Source organism: Cynoglossus semilaevis, chromosome Z (genome assembly GCF_000523025.1).
Source record: "Cynoglossus semilaevis isolate Cse_v1.0 chromosome Z, Cse_v1.0, whole genome shotgun sequence".
Classification (NCBI taxonomy): domain Eukaryota; kingdom Metazoa; phylum Chordata; class Actinopteri; order Pleuronectiformes; family Cynoglossidae; genus Cynoglossus; species Cynoglossus semilaevis.
In genome coordinates, this window is record NC_024328.1 from 2,685,753 (window position 1) to 2,697,515 (window position 11,763).

Consider the following 11,763-nt stretch of genomic DNA (forward strand, 5'->3'; position numbering starts at 1 on the left):
TAACCAGAAACACTACACATTACACTATAAATAAAATTAGTGTCTTCTTGTAGATTTTTAGGATTAATTTAACTGAATGTGATTGAACCACCATCCATGAATGATGAGGTGTTGCACTAAACATTGTACAGTTCATTCTACATCAACACACATATGACACACATTTGGAGGTTTGGATTCACAGGGGATGACTCTGGTTTGAACAGTCACACCTTTTTCAATCTTCTTTATGGGAAAAAGACCCAAAACTTCCTCCTGGATCTTCTGGCTCTTCGGTTTTACAAGCCTGTGGCAAAAGAGAAACCACATTTTCTTATTGTTACGTAATTATGGGGAACATTTTATAACTTTTGCTGCAAATTTAAGGCTGAAATGGTTCTTTGGTAGGAGTTTAAAAAAGAGATTCAAGCTACTCCTAACATTTGTTGCTGAACAATATTGAAGTTCAACCTAAACCTCATCTAGCGCCATCTGGTAGATATTAGCCAAATTGGAACCTCCTTCAGTTGAGAAGAGTTTGGAAAAAAAAATCCAAAGGAAAAAATTGGAAAGGGTTTTTTAAATTATTATTATTTACCAGAAGACTAATTTAATACATTCTCCACACAAACTCTTGGTTTTAGAGTCTCTTTTCGGTTTGATTGTGGTTTTGCCTGATCCATGTCCAGCTGCTTTACACTTGGAATAGTATTTCCTTAATCATTCGTCATTGATGGTCAATGGTTTGAAGTGAAGGACACCTGCTTTTGTGTGCAATCATAGTTCAGCGCCGCCGCTGCTGCTGCTGCTGCTGTTGTTAGTAGTAGGATGTATACTCACCTAATGACAGCATAAATGTTCTCTCTCAGCACCTCAAAAACAATAATGGAACAATGGGGTTCAGCTGTGTCTTATCCTATCAACACACTGTAACAGGACTTGACTAAACCACCCACATCACTGGAAGCACTTGTGTCTTTTCTGCAGTTGACCTTATAAGAGCACAGCGACAATATAGGAGTGGTTTTCTGTACTGTCTTACACTTGGACTGTACAAACAATAATTAATACTTAAAAGGAACAGGGACAGCTGGACACACTGTCCTCATGACAATAGACTGGTGTTCATTGCTACTTAAGGGGAAACCCATTGTATTATTAGAGAGGTGTATTTGTTGATTTTTATGGTCACACCAAATTAATCCTGTGAAAAGACCCCAAAAATGTGTCAGTTAACCACGTAATCTTTTTTGGATTAAGGATTCACCAGGATTTTAACATTAATGTGTATCTGGCTTAAAATCACTTGACCAGTCTCATGGGTTAAATGTAAGGAAAAAAAGAATAAGAAAAGCAATTTAAATAAAGTAATTGAAATACATTCAAAGAAACAGAAAAAACAACTATTAATTGGCTCAGTATTGATTGGAATATTGTTCTCCAGTGTTAGGACTCACCTCTGGTCTGAACCCCCCCCCCCCCCCCCCCCCCCGCACCCCCCCCTCTCTCTCTCTCCCACTCTCCTCTGTCATGTGAGCTGTTCACCTGGTGTGTCGGCACACCTGACTGTAACTATGTTGTCAAATATGAAAAATAAGCTTTAACATTCGCTCTTGTGATGTTTTTTCTTCTTCTTTTTCTTTCTTTGCCCTTTATGAGACTTTTGTGTCATGTGCCATGTCACCCTGGCCACACATGCCAACACGTGCGTGTGTGCAGAAATATAAATATAAATGTATGTGAATGTTGATGTTGAAACCAAAAAACACAGAATCACATCACAAGATATTGATATTGTCTTAAGAACCTTTTTAATAAAATTGATTTGTTCATTGGTCGTTAGTTATATATCGATGGACTGTTCATCTGTTTTAAATGTACTTAAACGGCTTCATCTGCTGAGCCTTTCAGTATCCTGACCTCCTGTTAGGTCCTGCACATATCCTGCAGATTGCAAGATAACTTGTTCACAATGTTGAAATAAATGTTAATGAGGGATATGAAGAAAATAAAACAACTGTCGTATTTGTCATGCGAGGCCATGACATATTTTGTGTAGATGTATCACTTGAAAGAAAATAAAATGAAGTACAAGTGTTAAAGCGGTTTTATCTGAGTCTTTTCCAAAATAAACATGAATGCTGCTCTGATGTGAAGCAGTTAGACAGTTGAAACAGATGAAGTGAGGACGCTGATCTGTAGGTGGCAGGTGAACAGGCATTGACTTATCAGTGGAAATAACCAAGACAGCTGAGGTTAAAAAGTTTGACGACTAAGTTTGACAGAGAAGATTGAGATGTTTTAGACATGTGCTGAGGAGACAGTAAACTTAAAATTTTGAGTCTAAAATGAAATATATGTATTAATGATATATGATACTTTTCTAAAAAATTGGCATACCTGTTTGATGTAATAAAATAAAGGCATGAAAGGTTTAAAATTAACTAAATAGATTTAGTAACAAAGTATATAAAAATTGATATAAATAAATTCAATCGCAATACATTTTTTTATCCATTATTTTCGGTGTAGTTAAGCCTAGATAACTACACTTCCCAGAATGCTTTTCAATTCGTCAATAAGGAAGTAAAATTAAGGTGAGTTGAGGGCAGTGCTGTCTTCTGCTGAAATGTTTTTAAATGTTTTTCTACAACTTACATACGATTTTTGTCGTCTACATGTAACAAGTTTTTTTATATACAAAAACACGCTAGTCTTGAGTATTTAATAACGTATATTTGCATTTTGAAGCGCAGGTTATTTGTTTAAATTTAAATTCGACTCATGTTTTCTATGCCTGGAACAACTTGCAGCGATAGCACATGCTAGTTAGTATGAACTTGTATTAATGTTATTTTATAATGACACGTTTTTTTGTACAGATTTAATAATAATAATAATGTGTTGAAGCTGGAGTTTGGTTTGGGTTGTTTGTCACTTTGTGTGTCTTTCAAAAACAATTCAGCGGAGAAAGAACCACAAACCACCACTTTATTTGAAAAACATTTTACGTGTCAGAAGAAAGATACCGTGGTTTCACATTAAAGTGCTTGCTAACCGGAGTCGTTATTGCCATTACATATAATTATAGTTAAATATAAGTATCCCTGCAGTATTATGGCGTAAAAGTGCAAAGGTATTTACGGGTCAGTAAGACGTGTCATGAACCAGGGTTGTACTTAAAAAATAAAAGGTTTGATCGATTGATTGAATAGTTAATAAAATCTGAATACATTGTTTCCAGTCAACTGATGCAGAAAGGGAGACTCTCCACTACGAAAGAACGCCTCCCACTCAAACACTTTACCACTAACACTGACCAATGTGGAAGTGAGATTTTAGCTGAAGCAGAAAATCATGAAGTGAAAGTAAAACACAAGGTGAGTGTCTTTGTAGCTTCTTTTTTCAGGCATAAACAGTGGAACACACACAGTTTTGAGTTAGTTTTGAGGAAGTGATCATAGCTCATATTGGCAGCTGTCGTGACCAAGGTAAGATGTATGAAACGGTGATCTTACAAATATATCAGTGGTAAAGTTTAGTTTAAAAGTCTAGTTACATTTTACTTTTCCAGGTAACTTGTGTTTATTCAAACTCATAATTATATACACTCGTTCAATCAGACATGAGGAGGATTAAAAATCCAGTTTTGTTTTTAACCACAGTTTAACCACTGTGTTTGAAAGATCTAATTTAAGGTATTTTGAAAATACTTAGTGAATCAAACAATAGTCTGTCATTAATAATGAGTGAAGATCATTTTATTGCCAATTTTATCTGCTCGTATGACTGAGTTGTTATAATGTGGGCTAATTGGGGTTATATGATTTTGTCAGATTATTATATGATGACAAATTGCAGTGTTATCAAGGTTGTTTGTGGTTTTATTTGAAGTATTTCCCCTTCTGACAGCACCTTTGTATCAAACTTTTATTATTTCATTTTAAATTAACCTTTATTTCTAAAAGTAGCTAAAAACTCTCTTTCTTGAGAAATACATGCTGTAGCAAGTATTCACTTTCAGGTTGTATGTATTTTTTTTACATCTCTTAAATAATTTATTATAATTATGATAGTGGTTTATATGAAAAATTTAAGGTTCAAATCTGGTTTCCTGTCCACCAGGTGTAGCTCAAAGAGACACATGGTAAAAAGTAATTGTGTTTAGACTGATGTAAAAGACTGAATAATCTGAACAAGTAGAGGATAAAAAAACAAGGCTCCTCAACGCAATGTGTAATGAGTTGGAGCTGCATTTTCTCCAGTGTAGTGAAACTGGTCAACTCTAATCATGATTACACTTATTCTAGAATTACTGCACACCTCTTTAAAAAAATAATATAAAACACATACTTTTTTTGACACCTAATAAGAAGGGGAATGGCTCGGCTTACTAATAAAACTATATCCTCTGCTGGGCTTGTATTCTTTTCTTTCTTTTTTAAATTTTTGCATCGGATTTATTCAGGTGACAGAAAGTTCCAAAATGAGGTGCCCCGTCTTCTACATCTGCTTCCTGCTTTGTCTCTGCCTTGGTCTGGCCTGTGTCTTCTGCGTGTGTTTGTGGTTCAATCGATGGAATGGCGGCTTCGCTTGGGACGGATCAGAACTGCAGTTCAACTGGCATCCGGTGCTGATGGTGTCAGGTCTGGTGGTGGTGTACGGCATTGGTGAGTGACAGTTAAGATTGAAGGAGGACAGGAGTTTCGTTTCTTTTTCTCTCTTCTGTTATTATCCTCCCACAAACAGAGTGACAGAGTGTAAGGTAATTAATTACACACTGGTAGCCAGTGTGTAATTTGATCATGTCACATGTCATGTGATATCATGTCTGCAGACTGATAGAACCACACCTTTTGGTTTAGACAGTTTTATTGGGTCATACAAAATAACTAAACAACAAAGTTCACAACTTACAGAAATTTAGTTCAAAGGTTTTGGCTTTGCCTCACGTTAAAGCAACCTGATAAATTTTAAGCTAGTAAACACAGCTGCTTTTATTTATATTTAACTAATATTTTCTCTATTCTTGAGCTTTTAACCAATTTAATATAATGTGACCATTCTTAACCTTTAGCTAAAAATAACGTACAGTGTAATTATCCTGGAAGTGTATACTGTATAGCTAGTTTTAGCGAATTCTATTTTTGAGTTCAGTTATTTTAAATGGTAAGTTGATGGTTAATGTTTTCGATTAAGTAACACTGATAACTTCTAAATCATCCTTTTCCATATTTAAAGGATTTATCTGCTGTTTCTGGTGATATGCTGATAAACACAAATCAGAAAAATACTACAATGACCTTTTTGACCTTTGACAGACAGACAGATAGATAGACAGAGCTAGCTAGCTAGCTAGATAGACAGATAGATAGACAGACAGATAGATAGGCTTTTGTTTCTTCTTCTGTTGTACTGGTTTGGCCAGGATGACTTGTTTACCTTCTGCAGTGTGTAAGCAGAGGAATAACCAGTGCAGGTTTAAGCACACAAAGAAATGAGACATGATTCCAGTACCAGCATGTGTTATTTACGTGACCTTTTTTGTGTTCATGAAATTGTGCATATCATAAAGCTGTAATCAAAGGTCACTGGTGATTGACATGAAACCATGTTAATGTTTAGTCAAACATGGGAAGAAAAGTGCACTCAAGTTTTGTATCAAGTATCCAGTTTACTTCCTTTCATTGCCATTAATTTATTTGTTTAAGAGTAAGTTGACGACTATATAAATAAATAAATATATAAATACTAATATAAATATTTACACTATTTACAATATTTGCTAGACTTAAATCCCATTTAATCTTTCTACTGTCTTTGTTGCTCAGTTTTTATTGATTATCTGTTTTACTAAATTTAATGTTTTCAAATTAACATTTTGACAAACTTGTGACACACAAACCTGTTGATACAGTGTTATATAACATTATGAACCATTATGTCTTATCTTGTCTGATTTCCAATTATTGAGGATGTGGTAGAGGTATATTTGCATAGGATAATCTAATCTTTCTACCCACGATGTGTCTCCCCCTGCAGGTGCCGTGGTGTACCGTATCCCTCTGACCTGGCGTCAGAATAAACTTCCCTGGAAGCTGCTTCACGCTGCACTGATGCTGCTCGCTCTTATCCTGTCAATCATTGGCCTCCAGGCTGTGTTTTATGTCCACAATGCCAAAGGAATTCCTCCACTTTACTCCTTACACAGCTGGGTTGGAATTGCTGCCACGGCACTGTTTGCCACACAGGTAAATACAAAGAGAATCACAGATACCAGGCTTATTGCTTTATTGTGGGTAAAAAAAATTAAACTGTGTGTTTTACCCATTTGTTCGATTGGTCAATCAGTGGGCGGTGGGTATGGCTGGTTTTCTCTTGCCCTGCTCCCCAATGTCACTCCGTAAACTCCTCAAACCAGTCCACGTCTGGTTGGGTGGCAGCATCTTATTGCTCAGCACTGCTGCCTGCATCTCAGGAATCAACGAAAAACTCTTCTTTTCTCTGTAAGTGCATTTGTTCACTGATGATCAAATATTTTACAAAATGTAACAAACAACATTTATTTCTGGTTTAAATTATATTCACAGTAAAGGAAACACCACTGGATCTCAGCCATACTCACAGCTACCACCTGAGGCGCTGTTTGCAAATTCATTAGGGGTTCTTATCATAGCTTTTAGTATGGTTGTCCTGAAGATTTTGTCCAACCAACAATGGCAACATCCAGACTCCAGGCCTGAAGATACAGCTTACACAGTGAGTTAATAATATTAAACATAAATATATATAAAATAAGAAGGTAAAGCGATGTGTTTTCTTTGAACCTTGTCTTTCTCTTCTTCAGCCATTGTTCCAAGAAGAAAATTAATGAAGAAAGTGTCACTCAGAGGCGACTGTTTAATTATCACTGTTTTTGGAAGAAGAATCATTCATGTCTTTGGATATTTATGTGTTAAATTATTATTAGAGATTAAAATAACATGTTTCATGAAATTATTTTTCTTTGGTGATGAGTCAGTAAGTCATGAGAATGCTGACAATTTATCCTTATTAATATTGCTTCTGTATTCTCAGTCTTCCTCTTCCTGAGTTAGCTTTCTTGACCTTTTCTCTTTGACACTTGTCTAAAATTCATTAAAAAAAAAGATAAATAAAAATGTTGTTTTGTTTTCTTACTATGAATCTTTATGTTAAAATATTTTCTTGGGAAAGCCAAGTAATGGATAAAGAGGATAGACAAGGTGAGTCTTGAATTTGAGAATTTTGTATTCTACTTTTTTTTTTGCCTTTTTAAAAATCACTAGGGCTAAAGTAAGGACCATAGTATTGAGTCAGATGGTATTGTGCCATACAACTACAGCCATTTAATCAAAGTAGAATATATATATTTATAGTTTTCAATGTAGGCAGATCACTTTACTCCGGTCATTTGAAAAGTAGCTCCCAAGTCAAAAAAGTCTGGACACCCCTGATTTATTTGATATCCAACATATTTGTAAATAGATAAAAATCTATGGATTTTTGAAATATATTTAATATGGAATAGAAATTTGTATGTATTTATTGTATTTACTCTTTCTAATGCAATTCATGGTCTTTAGTGTGAAGAGCATCAAGGTTCCTTCTGTATGAAATGTGTTAATAAGTGACACGAATATTTGTCTCTTTTCACTTCAAATAGGCTACAGTCTTATGTTCTCTTCTCTCACCTTCCTCCCTCTCTTTCTCCCACTCTCAAATCAGTTTTCCAATCTCTCTTCATACTTCCAACTCCCCCTCCTCCTGCTTCCCCATATTCTTTTTCTTCAAACTCCCTCTCCCTGTTCTCTCTCCTCTTACTCTTCCTTCTTGTTCACCCTATTCTCTTTTCATTTGTTTTCCATTTTCCTTTCTTCTTTCTTTCCTACTTTCCATCCTTCTACCTTTATTTTGCATTTTTAAAAAACTGCCTATAACCATACAAAAATATTCCACCAAAAACATTTTTCCAGCTATTTCAATTGGTCAGTTAAACCAGTGATCCCCAACCTCAGTGGTGTGGCACTTTAATATGTGATGTCATCAGGTGTACTTCGGAAAATAATCAAATTTCACTTCCTGTATTTCTTCTGTTCTGAAAACTATTACTTACTGCAAATAATGTCTTCGTTTGTCTGTGACAGTAAAAAGCAGAACAAATAAGTTTCCCTCCCACTAGGTGGCAGCAGAAGATTATAAAAACCAAAAAAGAGGCTTGGCACTGTTAAAGATCTTTGTATATTTCTTCAATTCCTGCCAGTATATCAGGGTTGTGTGAAACGTGACAGGCCCAGGCTTTAAACAGAATAAACTGAAAGTAGAAGATCAATATATTTCATAACATCTACTTTTTGTGACAATTTTGTTTAGTGTTGCTGTGGGAATCTTCTAAGGTAAAATTTGTGCCATGGCTCAAAAGTTTGGAAAACACAATCTAGAGTAATAATTTTAAGATGTATTTAAATGTGGTTTTAGAAATAGAAGATGGAAAGAAGGTGAGGACATTAAAATAAAATAAAAAAGCACATAGGGTTTTGGAACACTGAATGTTCTGGTTGACTGCGGGGGGAAGACCCACAGAGCATTTACTATTGTAAAAATACATTTTAAATTGAGGGCTGTAAGGTCAAACATGTTACATATGGTGAAATTGTCCTGCAATGTATTCAGAAAAGTTGTTTTTTTGGACACTGGGGGACGGCAAAATCCAGTCCAGACTTTCATGAGGGCGGAGAAGTTTAAGCAGAATTTATTTGATTGATTTATTTTATGGGTGCCCAAAAGGTAGATTGGGATCTACCAGTAGATTTCAAAGGGACTGCTGGTAGATCCTGAGGAATTACATTTAATGAAACAACAACAACAAAAAACAAAAACAAAAAAAAAAGAAAAATGAAAAAGATTTAATACTTTTAATTTTAAGATGCTAATCACTAGAGCTAAAGTCAGATGGTATTGTGCCATATAACTACAGCAATTTAATCAAAGTAGTGAATATACATTTATAGTTTTCAATGTAGGCAGATCACTTTACCCCGGTCATTTGAAAAGTAGCTCCCAAGTCGAAAAAGTCTGGACACCCCTGATTTATTTGAAGTGACACAAATATTTGTCTCTTTTCACTTCAAATAGGCTACAGTCTTATGTTCTCTTCTCTCACCTTCCTCCCTCTCTTTCTCCCACTCTCAAATCAGTTTTCCAATCTCTCTTCATACTTCCAACTCCCCCTCCTCCTGCTTCCCCATATTCTTTTTCTTCAAACTCCCTCTCCCTGTTCTCTCTCCTCTTACTCTTCCTTCTTGTTCACCCTATTCTCTTTTCATTTGTTTTCCATTGTCTTTTCTTCTTTCTTTCCTACTTTCCATCCTTTAGCTTTTTTCTTCCCCCTTCCTTTTTTTCATAATTCCATAATCCCCACACTGTTTTCCTGTATTGGTTCATGACCCACTGTTGGGTGTTTAACGTCCCAGATGATTTTTGTCTTCACCTCCTTAGCTCCTCTACTCTGAAGCCCTAGCTTCAGCTTGGACCCTGTTTCCTGCTGCTCACTTCTCTGATCTCATGATCTAATGCTGCTGGTGGACGTCATCAGGGCGGAGCCTGGACTACCCTCGTCCAGAGTTGCTGTAGTGGGGACAGCTGAGTGGGGAACGTCCTGACTGAGGAGAAGCTGCTGCTGCTGCTGCTGCAACACAAAGTAAGTTCATGAGCCGCAGGAAAAGTTGCCTTCTGCTGTGTGTTTGACTTGGACACACACTCTCTCTCTCTCTCTCTCTGTGTGTAGATGTTTACTTGTGCTGTTATTGTCTGTGTGCTGTGGGTTTTCTGCAGACCCTCTGACTTCAACTGTTTTAGCTCATCAACAGCTAACTGTAGTTTGGTTTTTCATGAGTGTGTTTTAAGGACAAACAAAAGTCATGTGAATCTTTTTTACAATAATGTATGTTTTGCATTATTCAGGAGTGGACAAACTTTTTTTAAGGGGAAAGGGATAAATTACAAAATGACAGACATCAATAAGCTAACTACTCCTTTTCTGTTACTTCAAATATAGTTAATAACTTATACTTGAATTCACCGGGTAAATAAATACGATCTGTGTCGTCTTGTGCATCTTATGTCAAACAATGCAAGAGGTGTCTGTTTTGATGTGAGACAATCAAATGTGTTGTACTACAGGTTGGTTAAAAGAAACCAAAACTAAATGCATGTGAGACAGAATTAGTAAAAAATATATATATTAGAAAGAGAAAACAGGTCAAAGTCAGCCACTGGAAATCTATATTGACATGTTCTCTTCTAATTAAAGCTAAAAGAAATGAAAAAACAAAACCCAGGTCATCCTCACTTTTTAAAATCTGTGTTTTTAAAACCAGAGCTTCCAACATTCTTAAAACCTTAACCTGTGACCTTCTTCTCCCCTGCATTGGCAGGTGAAAATAAAAAATAAAAAACTGCTGTTGAATTTTTAAAGCCATTTGTTCAGGCTTTAAAACACAAGCCAACTATAGATCCTTATTAAAATCTGCCAGTGTTTCCTGAGGCAAGAAGTCAGCAGATGTTTTAGATTTCAGAGGTCTTAAGAGGTGGAGAGGAGGTGGATGTGGGTGAGGGTGGGGTCAGGACATTGATTGATTGGTTCTAGAAGTGGCTGCAGCTTTTTCTGATTAAATCACTCTTGACACCAGAGAAGTTACAAAAAAAGTGATACCTCTGGTTTTGGCTTCACACTCTGGTCTCGATAGCATTTCCTCAGCTGAACTTTGTTCTGTCTTTTTGACCATCACACGTGCACTCAAACAATGTTCTCATGTGAGGCTGGAGGCTTTGTGTGCAGCATGTGTGTTGCTTGTGGCTCGTGCAGGCAGTGCCACGTTACAGTGACGGAAGAGGAGACGCTGCAGCTGCATCACCATCTGACTATTTTTCTTATTTTTTAAAACTTTTATTAGCACTTGCCTCACTTGTAGGAACACAGCTGTAAGGAGAATGAGTTTCGTTGTTTGCATTTTTGTTTAAGTTCTGGCTTCGTTCCTTTTGAGACTTGCATTTCACTCCTCGCTCTTGAAAGTAGAAGCAGGGGCTGAACATCAGGGCTGTTCTGTGGGAGTTTGTCATAACATCACTTTTCCTGAGTGTCTTGGACAGAAGATCATTCCAAGTCAGCTGTCACCACTCTGTGATCTTATATCTCTAGCAGGTGTGCTAAACCTGCCAGGAGAAAGAGGGACTGAGACTGAGTCTGTACTAAAACAAACTCACGAATAAGAACTCTGAGCTTGGTTAGGTCAAGCCCCTGATTCCTCACCATCTGGATCCATTACCAGAGGAATCAGCTGAAGGGTCCACCTTAAATGCCTCAATACAAGTAAACAATATTAATTGCAAATCCCAAATCTACAAACTACATTTTACTATAGTTAACTTTGAAGTGTTGCCATAAGACTAACATTCCTTAACCTGTAACAGGTTAAATTTATATGAATAATATGTAATATGTCAACATTAAAGTGTAATTACATCAACAAGCCAAAGTATAGCACATCACGTTTAAAAAAACCAAAGATGTAACCGCAGGGTATTGAGAGGCGTTAGTAGAATGTTTGATCTGATACGATACTGTTTTTTTTTCGGCAACTTTTATCGATACATCAATCGACTGATTTTTTTTTTTAACCCAATAAAACACATGACAAATACTGGCCATTATTATTGTTTTTACACAATATAACCAAAACAGTTAAATTGGTTCCATTGGAAGGG

The 11,763-nt window shown here is 36.2% G+C and overlaps 2 protein-coding genes across 4 annotated transcripts in view; both read left to right on the forward strand.

Annotated features, from left to right (window-relative positions):
* The first annotated feature begins 2,555 nt into the window (after nt 1–2,555).
* Nucleotides 2,556–7,139, forward strand: cyb561a3a (cytochrome b561 family, member A3a). 2 transcript variants are annotated; one of them, XM_008335670.3, is made up of 7 exons: nt 2,556–2,576; nt 3,224–3,359; nt 4,448–4,649; nt 6,022–6,230; nt 6,331–6,485; nt 6,570–6,738; nt 6,827–7,139. In XM_008335670.3, the coding sequence occupies exons 2-7, from the start codon at nt 3,231–3,233 to the stop codon at nt 6,848–6,850; spliced, it is 888 nt and encodes a 295-aa protein (XP_008333892.1). In that variant the 5' UTR covers nt 2,556–2,576; nt 3,224–3,230; the 3' UTR covers nt 6,851–7,139. The 2 variants fall into 2 exon arrangements, with proteins under 2 accessions (XP_008333892.1, XP_016898475.1); XM_017042986.2 differs by lacking the exon at nt 2,556–2,576 and having other exon boundaries at nt 3,342–3,470.
* A 2,413-nt stretch (nt 7,140–9,552) lies between these two features.
* Nucleotides 9,553–11,763, forward strand: part of loxl2b (lysyl oxidase-like 2b) — a 27,324-nt gene continuing 25,113 nt past the window's right edge. For both annotated transcript variants that reach the window (XM_008335668.3, XM_008335669.3), the window contains exon 1: nt 9,553–9,697. The gene's annotated coding sequence lies outside the window, so the exon portion shown is untranslated. The remainder of the gene's footprint in view (nt 9,698–11,763) is intronic.

What these genes read in the sequence shown, in the direction of transcription:
- cyb561a3a (XM_008335670.3), top strand. Translation starts at nt 3,231, where the DNA reads ATGCAGAAAGGGAGACTCTCCACTACGAAAGAACGCCTCCCACTCAAA. An exon ending in GGTGGTGGTGTACGGCATTG is followed by an intron (nt 4,650 to 6,021) that starts GTGAGTGACAGT and finishes CTCCCCCTGCAG; the next exon opens with GTGCCGTGGTGTACCGTATC. An exon ending in CGGCACTGTTTGCCACACAG is followed by an intron (nt 6,231 to 6,330) that starts GTAAATACAAAG and finishes TTGGTCAATCAG; the next exon opens with TGGGCGGTGGGTATGGCTGG.